This window comes from Trachypithecus francoisi, unplaced genomic scaffold (assembly GCF_009764315.1).
Source record: "Trachypithecus francoisi isolate TF-2019V2 unplaced genomic scaffold, Tfra_2.0 Lachesis_group0, whole genome shotgun sequence".
NCBI classification, from domain to species: Eukaryota; Metazoa; Chordata; class Mammalia; order Primates; family Cercopithecidae; genus Trachypithecus; species Trachypithecus francoisi.
The window spans coordinates 87,567,390-87,587,323 of NW_022681453.1; the positions used below are offsets into that span (position 1 = coordinate 87,567,390).

Genomic DNA, 19,934 nt, shown 5'->3' on the forward strand with positions numbered 1-19,934 from the left:
TAAAGGAATTTAATGATTTACCTTAAACTTGGTCTCATAATTTGTAGCAGCATTAATATGGTTTCAGCCTATTTAAGAATTAGCTTCCCGGCCGGGTGCAGTGGCTTACGCCTGTAATCCCAGCACTTTGGGAGGCTGAGGTGGGTGGATCACCTGAGGTCAGGAGTTCGAGACCAGCCTGACCAACATGGAGAAATCCCATCTCTACTAAAAATACAAAATTAGCTGGGTGTGGTGGTGGGCGCCTATAATCCCAGCTACTCGAGAGGCGGAGGCAGGAGAACTGCATGAACCTGGGCGGCGGAGGTTGCAGTGAGCCAAGATTGTGCCATTGCACTCCAGCCTGGGCATCAAGAGCGAAACTCCATCTCAAAAAGAAAAGAATTAGCTTTCCCAGGAATGGCTGAATTCACCATAATGATAATGTTGATGTGGAGTCCCCTCAGGTTTCAGCCTGAGTCCTAACATCTCACAGTTTAAGACTTCTCTCTGTATGCTTGTTCATCCTTCGTAGGTTCTTTTGCATAAAGTACCACACTTTACATACCTTGAGTCAGAACTGAAAATTACAGCAAATATGACTCTCAATTGTATATTTAAAAATCTCTAAGATAAATTATTGTATGAGAAAAGCAAAGTGCAGAAAAGTATGTGTAATATGACACCTAGTGTGAGAAGGCGGAATTAGAATATTTGCCTCCGTCTGGGTATGGTGGCTCACATCTGTAATCCAAGGACTTTGAGATGCCAAGGCAGGAGTAGCCCTTCAGGCCAGGAGGTTAAGATCAGCCAAGACAACATGGGGAGACCTCCATCTCCACAAAATATGAAAATAACCAGGTGCATGCCTGCCCTGCTACTCAGGTGGCTGAAGCAGGAGGACTGCTTGAGCCTGGGAGGTCCAGGTTACAGTGAGCCATGATGAATCCACTGCACTTCAGCCTGACACAGCAAGGGCCTGTCTCAAAGTACCTAAATGAAAAAATAAGGCGAGGTGCGGTGGCTCACGCCTGTAATCCCAGCACTTTTGGAAGGCCGAGGCAGGCGGATCACAAGGTCAGGAGATCGAGATCATCCTGGCCAATATGGTGAAACCCCATCTCTACTAAAAATACAAAAATTAGCTGGGCATGGTGGCTCGTGCCTGTAGTCCCAGCTACTCAGGAGGCTTAGATTAGAGAATTGCTTGAACCTGAGAGTCGGGAGGTTGCAGTGAGCCAAGATTTCGCCACTGTACTCCATCCTGGCCACAGAGCAAGACTCCGTCTCAAAAAATAAATAAATACATAAATACATAAAAATATTGACGTGGCTGTATAACAAAATTCTGGAGAGCTATACAAATTCTTAATCATTCTGGATATGGACATAGAATTATCACTGTGTAATCTTTTTTCTGATTTTTGATTCATATGAATATTAAGAATTAAAAATGGCTTTTGAAAGTGAATCATTGAGAAATTTAGAAAAGAAACTGACTTTGTTTTCCCACAGAAGAATGTAATACCTCACGTATATAGTAATTATTTCATTCCTTAGACCTGGTATATGCAAACTGCAGCCCAAGGACCACTCTTCCCTTCCTTCCCTTTTTGTAAAGAAGGTTGTATTGGAACACAGCCACGTCCATTGGTGTACATCTGCTTTCCAGCTTCAGTGGCAAAACTGAGCTGTTTTAGCAGACATCTCATGGCCTGCAATATTTATTGTCTTACTCTTAACAGACAAATGTTGCTGACCTCTCCCTTAGGTATTGTTTTTTTACTTTTAGTCATAGAATACTTTGTTCAATAACATTTTTATATGGACCACTATTACTTGGAAGTACAGGTATATTTACTGAAGTGAGATTAGGGGACATGTTGGTTGAACCCTGCCACTCACCTGCCTTCCTCTTTTTTTTAACCCTCCATCCTCCAGCAGCTGTTTCTTGAGGGGAATTTGAGGAATCCCCAGGGTTCTAAGGAGTACGGTTTGAAAATGACTGCCTTATAGCAACTCTTGAGGTAGTAAGTCTGATACTGTTTTCTGTGTTAGGTACTGAGACTAAGCTCATACAAATGAGTTAGTCCAGGTTTAATAAGAAACCAGAACAAAATGCAAATCCAGGGATGATTAGTTGCAGAACAAATGGTCATATTTGCCTTTGAATTATATTTTATATTGTCATAATTCTGTTTTGTTTCATTGGTAATTGACTTTTTTGTCTTTACCTTCTTTATATTCATACAGGTTTTTGTAAGGCCAGCTTCCTTCCTTTACTGGAATTTGCCTATACTTCTGTACTAAGTTTTGACTTCTGTAGCATGGCTGATGTAGCCATCTTAGCTCGTCATCTTTTCATGTCAGAAGTCTTAGAGATTTGTGAAAGTGTACATAAGCTAATGGAAGAGAAGCAGCTAACAGTATATAAGAAGGGTGAAGTACAAACAGTTGCATCCACCCAGGACTTACCAGTACAGAATGGAGGTACAGCACCTCCTGTGGCTAGCAATGAGGGAACCACAACAACTTTATCTACTGAACTTGGGGATTGTGAAATTGTACTGCTGGTAAATGGAGAATTGCCAGAAGCTGAGCAGAATGGAGAGTTAGGACGACAGCCTGAGCCCCAGGTTTCTTCAGAGGCTGAAGCTGCCCTGTCATCTGTAGGATGTATAGCTGATTCCCATCCTGAAATGAAGTCTGTTGATTTAATAACAAAAAACAACCAGACAAAACTGGAAACTTCAAGCAACAGAGAAAATAACACAGTTTCTAATATACACCCTAAACTTTCAAAAGAGAATGTAATTAGTAGTTCACCAGAGGATAGTGGTGTGGGATATGATATATCAGCTGAGGATATCTGTGCCGAAGACATTCCAAAACGTAGGCAGAATGTTGACCAACCTTCAAAAGATCAGGAAAATGTAGTGGCATCAACAGCAAAGACAGACTTTGGCCCTGATGATGATACTTACAGAAGCAGGCTTCGACAACGTTCTGTTAATGAAGGGGCATATATTCGACTACACAAGGGAATGGAGAAAAAGCTGCAGAAACGGAAAGCCATTCCCAAGTCAGCAGTTCAACAGGTATGATGTAAGAAGGGTTGGCCTTTGTAGTTTTAGCTTTAGGTTGAAAGCATTGTATTGATGAACTTATGGCTATAGTGAAAATTATTTGGGAGGTGAGACAGGTACAAGGTAGCAACTTAATGTTTTAAATGCCAGTAGTAATAATGTGAATTTGAAATCTTTTTGTTAGAAATTTACAACATGTCTTTCAAAATTAAAATTGAGTGGATTTACTTAGATTGTGATTTCTATCCCTTATTAGGTGGCTCAGAAGTTAGTTCAAAGAGGAAAGAAGATGAAACAGCCAAAAAGAGATGCTAAAGAGAACACTGAAGAAGCATCTCATAAATGTGGAGAATGTGGAATGGTTTTTCAGAGACGATACGCCCTTATAATGCACAAACTGAAACATGAAAGAGCTAGAGATTACAAATGTCCGGTAAGTATTTGGAAAGCTAATTGAAGATAACTCTAATCCATAATATATAGAATCCAACTTACTGCTTGGTTATCTTTTCACTTGTATTCTATGTCTTTTATGACTGTAAGAGTCATCTTTTGATTTAAACGTGCATGTCATTTACTTGCCTCCCCAAAATATTCAGTGATTTATCTCTGCTTCCTCCCAATACCATAGAAGTAAGACAACAGTGAAAAGATCATTTTAAAAATGTAACTCATAAAAAGACAGAACAGGAAATCTTGAAACAACTAAATTCTGGATACAAATAAATAGATGGAGTAACTTATTCAGCAGATTTGAAAGTGTTCACTTCAAGGTTTTCAGTGGGGAAAGCTAAGAATCAACCCAAATTGAATTGTAGAACCACCAAAATGTCTCAGGAATTAGTAGTGCTAGCTACCTTGAAAATAGAGCAATTAACTCACTACCCCTGTCCCCTTAGCCAAAGATCCATCTTCTACTCCCTGGAAAGGATAAAACCATAACTATGGTTTTATGTACTATGTACAGTGAAGCTAAGTGTACTGTACTCAAAACAGGGAGGAGTAAAAGCATACTGAATGTTAAGTTGTTTTTTTTTGGAAACGGAGTCTTGTTCTGTCAACCAGGCTAGAGTGCAGTGGCGCAATCTTGGCTCACTGCATCCTCCACCTCCCAGGTTCAGGCGATTCTCCTGCCTCAGCCTCCTGAGTAGCTGGGACTACAGGCATGAGCCACCATGCCTGGCTAATTTTGTGTTTTTAGTAGAGACAGGGTTTCACCATGTTGGCCAGGCCAGTCTCAGACTCCTGAGCTACCGCGCCTGGCCCAACTTCTTTCTTTTCTCAAGTCCCAGGGTATAGGTATCTACACCCTTAACCATAAAGCAAAAAGATTTCTCAGAGATGAAAAGTCTGAAGCCCAACAGCAAAAGACAACTACTGACTAAAGCTCATGGTTGACAACAGTCCCCTCCCCATTTACATGGAAATTCCAGTGAATTTTTTAATGTCTTATTCTGAAATATGAACAGATATTAGGGATTATTGGCTCATGACAAAAGATTTCAAGAAAAACAACTTTGGCTGGGCGCAGTAGCTTGTACCTATAATTCTAACATTTTGGGAGGCCAAGGCAGGCAGATTGCTTGAGCTCAAATTTCAAGACCAGCCTGGGCAACATGGTGAAACCCTCGTCTCTACAAAAATACAAAAATTAACTGGGCATGGTGGCACACACCTGTAGTCCCAGCTACTTGTGGGGGGCTGAGGCAGGAGGATGGCTTGAACCCAGGAGGTCAAGGCTACAGGAAGCCAAGATTGCCCCACAAAGTGAGACCCTGTCTCTAAAAAGAGGAAAGAAAAAAAAAAAAAGACAACTTTGAGTAATGGTAAGACTAGCAAGAAAAGAAAACTAAAAAGAAAAGAACTTGAGAACGTATGATTTATGTAAGAGATAAATGAAAAAATTAAGTTTACAAAACAGCCAGGTACTATGGTTTTTGTTTTTGTTTTTCTTGAGACGGAGTTTCGTTCTTGTTGCCCAGGTTGGAGTGCAATGGCACGATCTCTGCTTCCCAGATTGAAGCAGTTCTCCTGCCTCAGCCTCCCGAGTAGCTGAGATTACAGTCATACACCACCATACCCGACTAATTTTGTATCTTTAGTAGAGATAGAGTTTCTCCATGTTGGTCAGGCTGATCTCGAACTCCTGATCTCAGGTGATCTGCCTGCCTCAGCCTCCCAAAGTGCTGGGAGTACAGGCGTGAGCCTCTGCGCCCAGCGGTACTATGTTTTTAAAAGGACACATTGAGGCTGAGCGTGGTGGCCTATACCTGTAATCCGAACACTTTGGGAGGCAGAGATGGGAGAATCACTTGAGCCCAAGAGTTCAAGACCAGGCTATATAGCGAGACCCTCTCTGTACAAAAAAAAAATTTTTTTTAAATAAAAGGTCATATTGACTGGTCCGAAGTTAGTGAGTTATCTCGATTGTTCACAGTTACAGATCAAACTCCTTGTTCTACTCTACCCCCTTCTCACTTCTGCACTTGACTAGTGTAAAAAAAAAAAAAAGCCTAAAAAATTATTAATATGAACGGTACATTAAATTAACTAAAGAGTTTTTTAGGAATAAAATATATACCATATAAAAAATCTCACAAAAGTTGGAAAATATAACTGATGAAATCTCCCAGAAAATAGAGCAAAAAGAAAAGTTAGAAATTGGGAGTGAAAGAAAATAATATTATTGGTCTAAGATATTCAGTATACAAGTATTATTTGCAAACAGATCATGGAAAAAAATATAAAGAAAAATTTCAGAACTTAAGGATATAGAAGTTTCTGTGTTAAAGGAGTACACTGAATGCCCAGAACAGTGAATGAAAATAAAACTGTATTAAAGTACATTATAAAATTTCAGAATCAGTGGACAAAAATAAAATTAGTTAGTTGCCAGAGGGAAAACAATAACATTGTCAGTCTCATAAAAAGGATAAGGATCAGAATGGCTTTAGGTTTTTCAACAACAGCAACAGAAACTAGAAGACAAAGCCACCATGTGTTTAAAATCTAAAGAGAAATGATTTCTGACTTAAATTCTTATAGCCAATCAGTCAAACTTTTAATTATAATGGTAGAATAAGAATATTTTCAGACATGCCAGGTCTCAAAATTATTACCTCCCAAATTTTCTCAGGAAGCTGTTGACAGACAGTTTCACTAAAATGAGCAAGATAGGTTAAATGGAAAACATGGCATCCAGTTCAACAGAGTCCGAGGGATTCATCAAGACAATAGTGAAGGGAGATCCCAGGATGAAGCTATGTATCAGGTATAGGGAACAATTAGCCCAGGATATAATTTTTTTTTTTTTTTTTTTTTTTTTGAGGTAGGATCTTGCTCTGTAGCCCAGGCTGGAGTGCAGTGGCACTATCACAGCTCACTGAAACCTCCACAGCCCGGGCTCAAATGATCCTCCTGTCTTAGCCTCCCAAATAGCTGGGACCACAGGCATGCACCACCATTCTTGGCTTTTTGTATTTTTTTTGTAGAGACAGGGTTTTACCATGTTGCCTAGGCTGGTCTTAAACTCCTGGACTCAAGTGATCTACCCTCTTTAGCCTCCCAAATGCTGGGGTTACAGGCGTAAGCCACCACAACCAGCCGAGGACATAATGATTTGACAGAGATTTCCAAAAAGGTGATGGGTTTTAAATCTCCTCCCAGTGCAGTTGGGGGCAGAGTTTGGCAAATTAGTAAGTGCAAAGAGAAATAAGAAGTAAGAAAGGAAAAAGAATTACAGTGTACTGTATGTGGCCCAGTGGTAATAATATTTACATCCTAAAAATGTAAGCCTTGAAATTGGTCTACTCAAGAATATGATATAGGTATATTGATAAAGAGGGGTAATGGAAATCATTTACATATCTAAGTAGAGAGTAGAGGAGTGAAAATGCAAATCAACTTCCATTATGTGTGTTCATAGAGTTACAAAGAGAAGCACCAAGAGAGAGTCATACAAGCACAGCTGCACTTAAAAACAAAGTCAGAGATAACTCTAGAAGCAAAATATGGTGGAGATGGTTGGCCAGGAGACCAGTTTTACTTGTTGTTTTAAAAAAACAAGTTTTCCACAGGTTAAGCATATATAACTTTGATTTTAAAAAGAACAAAATTTTCTTGAATCTTCAACTATGAGATAAAATCCAAGGGCCATCAATCACAGCCTTACCTTTCTATTTCCAGCCCCTACTTCTGTTCCACCTGACAACTATTAGTACTCATGCTGATGATAATATTCTTCTGGCTTCGTTTTACCATTCCTGAAAGACCCGTTTCAAGCCCAACCTTGTTGATATAAATCTTGTGCTATTGTTAGACTTTAGCCTCTTCTGAATAGGAATTGAGTCTTATCCCTTTTATCTTTACAATCTAGTGCCTATTTTTTTTACATAGTATATGTGTTTATTGATTTATATAATTGTAACAAAAAGTTCAAATATGAGTTGAGCTTCAGTTAACATTTTGTAATGGAAATACATTTAGAGAGAATTTTATTTTTCTTTTAGTTGTGTAAAAAACAGTTTCAATACAGTGCCTCTTTGCGAGCACATCTTATTCGTCATACCAGAAAAGATGGACCCTCTTCATCCTCGTCCAATTCCGCATCTAATGAAGCGTCGGGAACGTCATCTGAGAAGGGCAGAACCAAGCGGGAATTTATATGTTCCATATGTGGAAGAACATTACCTAAATTATATTCTCTCCGAATACATATGTTGAAGCACACAGGTGTAAAGCCACATGCATGCCAGGTAAAGCTATAACGTTTATTTTGCTATTTAAAAAACATTAGAACTTAACTATGGGTGCCAAAGAGACTGGTGGGATATGTATTCTCAAGTCACTCTCATATTTGTAAAATGTCAGGGAAATTTATGACTTCTTTATTGCCTAGACCAAAGGTGATTCCCTATTGTGTTTTTTAATTTGCTCTCTGAAGTTGTAATTTGAATCTGTTTAAGACATTTGTGAAAACTTAACTAGGGTCCAGAGGATGTATAGGGTGAAAAATAACCAATTTATCATCCCCATCATTCCTTAACCTTCAACTAGACCAACCCAGACTGGGAAGGAACCCATGGCTTAAACAAATCTCTGTGGTCCGTAAAAGTTCTGCCTAAGCTGTGTTCCTTTCTAGAGCTAAGGATTGAGAGTACCTAAATGCCAAAATACTACTCAAGGGCGATGAATCTTGTGATTAGCCAGCTTTGGGCTGTTTGGAATGGTGAAAAATTTCTAGTCGCACTTGTAGCCTTATATATATGATTCACTTTGGGGTTTTTTGTCTCTTTTGAGACAAGGTCTTGTTCTGTCTCTCAGGCTGGAATGTAGTGGCATGATCACGGGTCACTGCAGCCTCCCTCTCTCAGAGGCTTAAACCATCCTCCCACCTTAGCCTCCCAAGTAGGTGGGACTACAGGTGTGCACCACCATGCGTGGCTAATTTTTTTATATTTTGTGGAGATGGGGCCTAACTATGTTGCCCAGGCTGGCCTCAAACTCGTGGGCTCAAGTAGTCTTCATTCCTCAGGCTCACAAAGTACTGGAATTACAGGCGTGAGCCACTATGCCAGGCCTGACTCAGTATTTTTATTAAAAAACAGTTTGGGCCGGGCGCGGTGGCTCAAGCCTGTAATCCCAGCACTTTGGGAGGCCGAGACGGGCGGATCACGAGGTCAGGAGATCGAGACCATCCTGGCTAACACGGTGAAACCCCGTCTCTACTAAAAATACGAAAACTAGCCGGGCGAGATGGCGGGCGCCTGTAGTCCCAGCTACTCGGGAGGCTGAGGCAGGAGAATGGCGTAAACCTGGGAGGCGGAGCCTGCAGTGAGCTGAGATCCGGCCACTGCACTCCAGTCCGGGCAACAGAGCGAGACTCCGCCTCAAAAAAAAAAAAAAAAAAAAAAAACAGTTTGGAACCAATGGGATTTTTTTCTTTTTTCTTTCTGTATTTTAATAGTTTTTGGGGAACAGGTGGTGTTTGTTTACTTGGATAAGTTTTTTGGTGGTGTTTTCTGAAACTTTGGTGTACCCATTACTTGAACAGTATACACTATACTCAGGGTGTAGTCTTTTATGCCTCACCCCCAACTCACCCTTTCCCCCAAGTCCCCAGAGTACATTGTATCATTCATAGCTTAGCTCCCAATTATGAGTGAGAACATAATGATGTTTGGTTTTCCATTCCTGAGTTACTTCATTTGTAGTAGTGGTCTCCAATCATTTGAACCTGGGAGGTGGTGGTTGCAGTGAGCCGAGGTGGTGCCACTGCACTCCAGCCTGGACAACAAGAGCAAAATTCCATCTCAAAAAAATGAATTAATTGGCCGGGTACAGTGGCTCATGCCTGTAATCCCAGCACTTTGGGAGACTGAGGCAGGTGGATCACAAGGTCAGGAGATTGAGACCATCCTGGCCAACATGGTGAAACCCCGTCTCTACTAAAAATACAAAAAATTAGCCAGGCATAGTGGAACACACCTGTAATCCCAGCTACTCGGGAGGCTGAGGCAGGAGAATCGCTGGAACCCGGGAGGCAGAGTTTGCAGTGAGCCGAGATCACACCACTGCACTCTAGCGTGGGCGACAGAATGAGACTCCATCTCAAAAAAAAAAAAGTAGGCCGGGCGCGGTGGCTCAAGCCTGTAATCCCAGCACTTTGGGAGGCCGAGACGGGCGGATCACGAGGTCAGGAGATCGAGACCATCCTGGCTAATACGGTGAAACCCTGTCTCTACTTAAAAATACAAAAAACTAGCCGGGCGACGAGGCGGGCGCCTGTAGTCCCAGCTACTCGGGAGGCTGAGGCAGGAGAATGGTGTAAACCCTGGAGGCGGAGCTTGCAGTGAGCTGAGATCCGGCCACTGCACTCCAGCCTGGGTGGCAGAGCAAGACTCCGTCTCAAAAAAAAAAGTAATTTTAAAAAGAGTAGTGGTCTCCAATTCCATCCAGGTTGCTGCAAATGCCATTGTTTTGTTCATTTTTATGACTGAGTAGTATTCCATGGTATATATATACACATTTTCTTTATCTGCTCATTGATTTACGGGCATTTGTGCTGGTTTCATATTTTTGCAACTGTGAATTGTGCTGTTGTAAACATGCATGTGCAAGTATCTCTTTCAATGAGATTTTTTAAAGACAGGGTCTTTCTTGTTTTATTACCCAGACGGGAGTACAGTGGCGTTATCTTAACTCACAGTAAACTCGAACTCCTGGTTTCAAGCAATCCTGCATCAGCCAGCCAAGTAGCTAGGACTTCAGGTGCATGCCACCACACCCACCTAATTTTTTTTTTTTTTTTTAATTTTTATAGAGACAAGGGTCTTGCTATATTGCCCAGGCTGCTCTTGAACTCCTGGTCTCAGGCTGTTCTCCCACCTGGGCCTCCCAAAGTGCTGGGATTATAGGCATAAGTCACTGTGCCTGGCCTCCAGTGAGGTTTTTTTATATTTCTCTCTTTTATACCTTTTTATTATTTTAGAAGAGAGTGGGCTGAACCCACATGTACCCTTCACCCAACCTCAGTAGTTACCAGCTCGTGGTACATGTGTTTTATGTATACTATTACTCACTATGCTACTCCCACCCCCACCCCCACCCCGCCAGGTTTGTTTGTTTTGGTTTGGTTTTTTTTTGGAGGTAGGGTCTCACTCTGTCCCCCAGGCTAGAGTGTAGTGGCGCGATCTTGGCTCACTGCAACCTCCACCTCCCGGGTTCAAGCCATTCTCCTGCCTCAGCCTCCCGAGTAGCTGCAACTACACCCGCACGCCACCACGCCCAGCTAATTTTTTGTATTTTAGTAAAGATGGGGTTTCACCATGTTGCCCAGGCTGGTCTTGAATCCCTGAGCTCAGGCAATCCAACCACCTCAGTCTCCCAAAGTGTTAGGGTTACAGGCATGAGTCACCGTGCCCGGCTCCACCAGTTATTTTGAAGCCAAGTCCTAAGGATCACTTTATTTGTAAATTTATGTATTTTTTTTGTTTTTTGTTTTTGAGAAAGATTCTTGCTCTGTCACCAAGGCTAGAGTGCAGTAGCGCGATCTTGGCTCACTGCAACCTCCGCCTCCTGGGTTCAAGAGATTCTCCTACCTCAGCCTCCTGAGTAGTTGGGATTACAGACGCCTGCCAGCACACCTGGCTAATTTTTGTTTTTTTTTTTTTTTTTAGTAGAGACAGGGTTTCACCATGTTGACCAGGCTGGTCACGAACTCCTGACCTCAAATGATCCACCTGTCTCGGCCTCCCCAAGTGCTGGGATTACAGGCGTGAACCACCACACCCGGCCATAAATTTAAATACCAAGTATGAGTTGGGCCTCTTGTCTTTCCATGTGGCACTACTCAGAATGTGTGGTCTGTGGACGATAAGTAGAGAAATAGAGAGTAAGCATGTAGAAACTGTCATAGCAATTTGGCATTGTCACATCATTTTTAACAAAAATTTTTGTGTTTAACAAAAATTTCTCCCAGTGGATTGTGGAAAAGGAAAAAGATAATTAGTTCGTCATCACAGTTTGAAAAGCACTCTACGATAAGTAGAGAAATAGAGAGTAAGCATGTAGAAACTGTCATAGCAATTTGGCATTGTCACATCATTTTTAACAAAAATTTTTGTGTTTAACAAAAATTTCTCCCAGTGGATTGTGGAAAAGGAAAAAGATAATTAGTTCTTCATCACAGTTCGAAAAGCACAGTTGAAAAAGCACCAACATAGTTGGTGTAGCAGGAAATGGTATATTGTTCTTGATTAAGCTTCCATGTCTCTTAATATAAGGTATACTATTTACTAGTCTCAAGGATAGCATGAGGTTTGTCTGATTTTTACTATTTTGAGAGTCTCTGGTAATCACATGGATTTAAAATAACAATGTATGTTGAATACTGAATCAGAAGAGGGGCCAACTTTCAAGTTGGTTTCAACTTTCACTTTGTCATTATGTTTATTGTAAGTTAAATAATTTAAATATTTATTTAAAATAATATATTCATTTTCTCTGTCCTCGTTCTTCAGAAACAATCTCCCTTTTTGTTTTCTTGACTTAATCACCCCTGTTCTATCTTAGGTCTGTGGAAAGACTTTTATCTATAAGCATGGTCTAAAATTACATCAGAGTCTTCATCAATCCCAAAAGCAGTTCCAGTGTGAACTATGTGTTAAGTCTTTTGTTACCAAACGGAGTCTTCAAGAACATATGAGTATTCACACAGGTAATGAGAAATTTATATTGACATAGTTACATTTCATAATAATGTATGCTTTAATTATACCAGAAATTGCATTCATAAACTTATAGTCGTGTGTGCTCAATTTTGTATTGAGATAGTATTTAAAATTAAAAGCATAGGCTGGGCACCGTGGCTCACGCCTGTAATCCCAGCACTTTGGGAGGCCGAGGCAGGCGGATCACGAGGTCAGGAGATCAAGACCATCCTGGCTAACACAGTGAAACCCCGTCTCGACTAAAAATACAAAATATTAGCCGGGCGTGGTGGCAGGCTCCTGTAGTCCCAGCTACTCGGGAGGCTGAGGCAGGAAAATGGTGTGAACCCAGGAGGCGGAGCTTGCAGTGAGCTGAGATTGCGCCACGGCACTCCAGCCTGGGAGACAGAACGAGACTCCGTCACAAAAAAAATTAATTAATTAATTTTAAAAAGCGTTTTCTTAGATCTGGTTTTACAGTTATGTTTGTATATAGAATATTCATTGTTTCCCTCAGTGTAGAAAAATGTATACTAAGTATTAAAATCATGCGTAATTTAAATCCAGGCATAAAGAAGTGATCATGCTTTTAAAAAGTTAAATGGTAGGCAGACATAATTGTCAACATAGTAGTTGGCTTATATTTTTTATCCATACATACTTATTTTTAGATGTTTTAAAGCAAAAATGTGGGAATAGTCAATGAAGGGTAGATACCTGCTGCAACTTGTATTCTATTACTGTTACAATCCGTAGATCATACAACTGTATCACATTCTTTGGATCGTACCTTCTGATAGTACTATAGTTGTTGAGAGGAAATGGGGATTTTGACATGGTTTATTGTTATTCTTAGATGTCTGCCAAATGTTACAGCTTCCATGTCCCTTTGGTAAAATAACTTCTGAAATAACATAAAGAATTCTGCTAAAGGCCAGGCATGGTGGCTCACACCTGTAATCCCAGCATGTTGGGAGGCTAAGGCGGGCAGATCACGAGGTCATGACATCGAGACGATCCTGGCTAACACGGTGAAATCCGTCTCTACTAAAAATACAAAAAATTAGCAGGGTGTGGTGGCACGTGCCTGTAGTCCCAGCTGCTCGGGAAGCTGAGGCAGGAGAATGGCGTGAACCCGGGAGGCGGAGTTTGTGATGAGCCGAGATCACGCCACTGCACTCCACCCAGCCTGGGCAACAGAGTGAGATGCCATCTCAAAAAAAAAAAAAAAAGAATTTTGTTAAAAGAGGACTGATTGCTGGATATGTGACAGGGTTTTGATTTTTTCTAATAGGAGAGTCCAAGTACCTTTGCTCAGTTTGTGGAAAGTCTTTTCATAGGGGCTCTGGACTCAGCAAGCACTTCAAGAAACACCAACCAAAGCCTGAGGTTCGAGGCTATCATTGTACTCAGTAAGTATTCAGTATGTGAGGCATTCAATTAATTTAATCATGTTTTTTTTTAGTTTTCAAAAAAATATTTGAAGATAATATTAAACTGTAACTTCAGTTTACTCTTGATTTTAATGTCCTTTTTTTCTTGCCTAAGGGTTACTGTTTTTAACATCTTTGAAATGTAAGTCATTTACCATACAAATCACTCATTTAAAGTGATTTAAGATTTTCAAATGTACTACCTGGAAGTGGGGGTGTGGGAAAGAAGAGTCTCACTGCCAGCCAGTTTCTTTTCCCCGGTCCTCTTCATTTTCCAGAGCCTCCTAAAATCTCTGTTATGATTGAGGTAAAATTCATATAACATAAATTAGTCGGGCCAGGCACAACAGCTCAAGCCTGTAATCCCAGCACTTTGGGAGGCCAAGGCGGGCAGATCATCTGAAGTCAGAAGTTTGAGAGCAGCCTGGCCAATGTGGCAAAACCCCATCTCTACTAAGAATATAAAAATCAGCCTGTCATGGTGGTTCACACCTGTAGTCCCAGCTACTTGGGAGGCTGAGGCAGGAGAATCACTTGAACCCAGGAGGTAGGAGGTTGCAGTGAGCCAAGATCGCACCACTGCACTCCATCCTGGGCGACAGAGTGAAACCCCACCTCAAAAAAAGAAAAGAAAAAGAAAAAAAGTCATTTTAGGGTGGGCGCAGTAACTCATGTTCTGTAATTCCAACACTTCGGGAAACAGGTGGGAGGATTGCTTAAGGCCAGGAGTTCAAAACTAGTCTGGGCAGGCAGCATAGCAAGATCCTGTCTCTTAGGGGAAAAAAAAGCCAGAAGTTCTCTCTTTTGCTTTTTTTTTTTAACTTTTTGGTTCAGGGGTACATCAGAAAGCTCTCTTAACAGAGATTCAACAATTTTTTTTCTTTGTTAAACATTTATCTGGTCACTGTAAGCTTTTAGTTTTCAGAGTTCCTGGTAAGGTTGATTCTAACAGTTTGCCAGTTTATCCTCTGCTTTTGTGGAGAGATGGGTTTTTGGAGCTTTCTACTTGACATATTTGTTGATGTTACTCTAATTAGTCTTATTCTGCAACAAAGATAGTTTGTTATCAATACATTTTTAGTTATAAGTGAAAGTACACTCAACCCGAACAGGTTTGAATTAAATATAAAGTCTAGGAGTCTGGGTGGTTTAATGTAAACTGGATTCAAATTCATTAGCACTTGGTTTCTCTGAGGCACCCTATGGACAAGACAATGGCAGTGGTTTCAGTCTCACATCCTCTCAGATTCCAAATTGTCAAACTTCTTTTCTGGTAGTTCATCAAAGCCCTGAGGATTACTCCAGTTACATCAAGTTAAGTCAGTCATCCCTGAGTCAATCACTATGGCCAAAGGAATGCTTTGTTGTGGTTAACTTAGGCCCAAGTCATTTGCTCTATCCCTAGGGTCAAAGGTAAAGCCTCCCCTCAACACATAGACTAAGAGAGAGAGGGTTGAATAGGGATCTCAAAGTGGGGTCACTTAGGAGAGAGAGAGAGAATAGTAAATTTCCTCTGTAATAACCTTTGGGAACTATGCACTATTCTTTCTAAAAGATTTCTAGTAGCCTTAAGATGAAAAGAACCTAAAACTCTGTAGCCTTTATGCAAGATTGGAAAATTAGGGAATTCTTTTAAGTTGAGATCATCTTTAGGAGTTCTAAAAAACTAAAAATAATTACTGCATTCTTGGAAACTTGTTTTAAAGGAATGAGATTATCCATTTGGGTAACTGAACTTTATTGCAGATGTGAAAAAAGTTTCTTTGAAGCTAGAGATCTTCGCCAGCACATGAACAAACATCTTGGTGTGAAGCCATTCCAGTGCCAATTTTGTGATAAGTGCTATAGTTGGAAGAAGGATTGGTATTCCCATGTGAAGTCTCATTCTGTCACTGAGCCTTATAGGTGGGTAAATTTGAGAAGGAGCTGAACTTAATTGATACATGCATGTACTCTGATTATTATGACTGCTGCTTCTTTGGACAAAATAATTTGGTCTTTTCCCCTATTTTAGGTGTAATATATGTGGCAAAGAATTTTATGAAAAAGCTTTGTTCAGAAGGCATGTAAAGAAAGCTACCCATGGGAAAAAAGGAAGAGCAAAGCAAAACCTGGAACGGGTGTGTGAAAAATGTGGAAGAAAATTCACTCAGCTAAGAGAGTATAGGAGACACATGAACAACCATGAAGGTAACTATACTTGGTATAGTTATCCTTATAGAATAAAAGCCAATCCAGTAGTGATTCTCCCTTTACCAGCTCTTTCACCTTCCTTGGTAAAGGATTAATTTTATATCTTTATTCAAATGACAGAGGTGATCTTGAACCTGAGTACCTAATTATTGTGTATATATAAATAGATTCCTTTTTTAGTGAACTTAATTCTGTATCCACATTGTTATGCTGAACTAAGCTATTTGAAACCTCTGCTTTGAAGGAGTAAAGGAATAAATGAGATTATGCACAGAACCTAAAATTTGTCTCAGTCACATCTGTCCATAGGAAGATCTTTAGAGAAATCTTGTTTATTCTTTTTTTTTTTTTGGAGACAGAGTCTTGCTCTGTCACTCAGGTTGGAGTGCAGTGACGCGATCCTGGCTCACTGCAACCTCTGCCTCCCAGGTTCAAGTGATTGTCCTGCCTCAGCCTCTGGGACTACAGGCACCCGCCACCACGCCAGGCTAATTTTTGTATTTTTAGTAGAGATGGGGTTTCACCATGTTGGTCAGGCTGGTCTCGAACTGCTGACCTCAGGTGATCCACCTGCCTCGGCCTCCCAAAGTGCTGGGATTACAGGCGTGAGCCACCACGCCCAGCCCAGAATCTTGTTTATTCCAAGGAAAGCCATTGAGTCCTAAATAAAAGATTGCCACAGTCAAGATAGAAAGGCTTATGAGCTACTGTACCTTTTAATAAAAGGAAGTTTGGTAGGCAGTTTAAGTATATTTTGGTGCTTGCACCTCACTACCCATGCTTTTTTTTCTTTTTTTTAGGAGTTAAGCCATTTGAGTGCTTAACATGTGGAGTAGCTTGGGCTGATGCCCGATCTCTAAAACGCCACGTCAGAACACATACTGGTGAACGGCCCTATGTCTGTCCTGTATGTAGCGAAGCCTACATAGATGCTCGAACACTCCGTAAACATATGACAAAATTCCACAGAGACTATGTGCCTTGCAAAATTATGCTGGAAAAAGACACCCTTCAGTTTCATAACCAAGGAACTCAAGTGGCACATGCTGTTAGCATCTTAACAGCAGACATGCAGGAACAAGAAAGCAGTGGTCCTCAAGAACTTGAGACTGTGGTAGTGACGGGAGAAACTATGGAAGCTCTGGAAGCTGTTGCAGCTACTGAAGAGTATCCATCGGTATCTACACTTTCTGACCAAAGTATTATGCAAGTGGTTAATTATGTATTGGCACAACAGCAAGGACAGAAGCTATCTGAAGTTGCAGAAGCTATTCAAACTGTTAAAGTAGAGGTAGCACATATTTCAGAAGGAGAATGAGTATGTTAATGAAGATAAAAAGAAGTGACATCTCTTGTACACTGAACTCACAGAACATTTGTTTACAATTCTATGTGACTGACTGCTTGGAGTTTACATATCAAAGCTCTGGGCTGTTTGGTAACATAACATTTCCAAACATTTTGTCTGGCCAATGGGTTCTATAGAAAAGTCCATTTAGTGTAAAGAAATTGAAAACAAATCTATTAGGTTGGTGCAGTTACTTTTGCACCAACCTAATATTTGATGGCAGTGGTTTATCATGATATACCTTTTATGAATTAATGTTTATAAATGACTGTACTGAATTTAAAACTGTACAGTTTCATTTGCATTTTGACATTACTTTATTATACATTTTGCATTTAAAAGACTGCGCCAGTTGGCTTTTTTTCTGTTTTATTCTCAAAATACAGAGATTCTGTGATTTATTTGCCCTGTTTATGGATTTAAAAAAATTCTAATATAAAGCATTTCAATAGGATGCATAGGTATATTACGTTTTTTAAATGCTTTAGATCTGTGATTCTTGACTTACTATTTATTTTATCCCCTTTTAAGTCAGGGATTCTTTATTCTGTTTTAAAGCACTTAATGAGTTATATGTTGTAATCAAGTTTGCACAATATATTTATATGAGGAACCCATAAATGAATAGCTAATTTTAAAAATGCCATTAAAATGCATGAAATGCTTATTAAAACCTTACTATACTATTTCTTCAAGGCAAGCAAATTGACCATGAAAAAAGAACAAGAGTTATTTAACACTGTTGATGGGAAAATTCTCCTTGATAACATACGACAATTAATGGAAAAAAAAAATTCTCATTATTTGTAAAGAATGAACAAGTTAATGAACAAACAAGCTAGGTTTGGTATGTTTTCAGCTTTTGTTATCATGTTTAATTGTTTAATTTGGTTGAAAAACTGCAGTTGAGAAATCGGATAGCAATATAGATATTCACAGCGTCTCTGTGGATACCATGTAATTGTCAGGTAATTTCAGAATATTGAAAATTATTCAGTGCAGCCCTCATAGTATAATACTTGAAGAAATTGATTACAGTTCCACCAAATTGTTGAAGATAAATTATTTTTAAAGGTTACAAAAACGGAGTTATATTAATTCATTTGTTTGATTTTTAAATCCCACCTCCTCAAGCTATCCAATTTTCTGATTTTGAAAATAACCATGAGAGATGCCACATTTCTCTCTGGGAAACTACCACTCAAAGTATAATTGTTAAAAATTAAGCTTTTACATATTAGAAGCTGTTATAAAGTATAAAATTAAGATATAAGCAGATCATATGTAAATCATTCCTAAAGCACAAGAAAAGAATGTGCCTTGATGTACATATATTATTAAGATGCCTCTCCCAGTTTACTTTAAAAATGGCTTTAAGGATAAAGAATAAATGTGATAGCTATGCATGCATTATATATTTGCATTTGCAAATTTCCCATTGTTTTAACAGCTGTGTGGCTGACTTTCAGTTTTAAGAAGTGAATTGACATACAGCCCATAACTTTATAATGGCTGCTCATTTATCTTATCTTTCAGTTAGTGAAAAAGCATTTCAACCTGACTAAAATTTGGAATTGTGTCTTTTATGTTCCATCCTCTGTTACTAGATTTAGTTTAAAAATGGTATATGACCATTAATGTATGTCATAAACATGTAAATAAAAGATGTTGAATCTTGTTTAAAAGCATGGACTTTGGAGTGGAGCTTGTTACTATTTTCAGTTCATAAATCAGTTGTTACTTGATGTGGTATTTTTTTTTTAAAGAGAAAGGAAAAAAACACTAAAAAATAACAATTGGAGGAACACTTAATATTAAAACTTACTCTTAAATATAATTGATAGGGACAAGAGGCAAGGAAATAATGGGTAGAAGAGGGCAGTTCCCCAGCAAAAGCCTGGAAACCCATGGTCCTAAATGGGAACAGGCATTCCTGTTTCCATGTCCAAATGTTGCCTTTTGGTCCACCACGCCCCCCTATCCTGTACCCATATAAACCCTAAACCCCAGGCTCCATGAGCAGAAGAGTGGTGTGGCAGAGAAGGAGAGAAGAGAGGAGCATCTAAATGCCCAGAGGAGTTCAGCTGGGGACCGCGGCAGAGGAGATCAGCCGTGGGACAGCTAAACTCCAGGAGAAGATCTTCCCACTCCATCCCCTTTCCAGCTCCCCATCCATCCCGCTGAGAGTCATCTTTATCCGACAATAAAATCCCCCGCATCTACCATCCTTCAGTTTGTCCATGTGACCTGATTCTTCCTGGATGCTGGACAAGAACCCAGGTACTAAGAGGGCACCGAGCTAGTTAACACTTAACGCCATCTGTAGACAGCAGAGCTAAAGGAGCACTGTAACAAAGCCCCACTGTTACCCCACTGGGGCTTTGGCAGTTGAAACCACCCCCACCAGGTGCTACTGTGGGGCCAGAGCCCAAAAGTGCTCAATCTGGCTCCGGCACTTGCCCGTCTGTGTGCTTCCCCTCCTGTAAGGGGTTTGGCTGAACAGATGAGCCACGCCCCTGTCGCATGTCCTGCGAGGATATCAGAGAACTCTTCTGTTTTGCAATCTTGTCACAGGATTATTGTGCCATCAACCATCAACTTGAAATAATTTAAATTTGTAAATTATATAAATTCCATGTAGAAACAAATGTTAAGAAGGTTCCAAAACTTCAACGCAGTTTTAATG

The 19,934-nt window shown here is 40.1% G+C and overlaps 1 protein-coding gene across 1 annotated transcript in view; it reads left to right on the forward strand.

Annotated features, from left to right (window-relative positions):
* ZBTB11 (zinc finger and BTB domain containing 11) overlaps window positions 1-18,938 on the forward strand; it is a 31,769-nt gene extending 12,831 nt beyond the window's left edge. Inside the window, exons 4-11 of the mRNA XM_033211419.1 lie at window positions 2,233-3,077; window positions 3,322-3,498; window positions 7,574-7,819; window positions 12,138-12,282; window positions 13,569-13,686; window positions 15,454-15,612; window positions 15,722-15,897; window positions 16,701-18,938. Of these exons, the coding sequence (XP_033067310.1) occupies window positions 2,233-3,077; window positions 3,322-3,498; window positions 7,574-7,819; window positions 12,138-12,282; window positions 13,569-13,686; window positions 15,454-15,612; window positions 15,722-15,897; window positions 16,701-17,218 (2,384 nt within the window). The 3' untranslated portion in view covers window positions 17,219-18,938. The remainder of the gene's footprint in view (window positions 1-2,232; window positions 3,078-3,321; window positions 3,499-7,573; window positions 7,820-12,137; window positions 12,283-13,568; window positions 13,687-15,453; window positions 15,613-15,721; window positions 15,898-16,700) is intronic.
* Window positions 18,939-19,934: the final 996 nt, after the last annotated feature.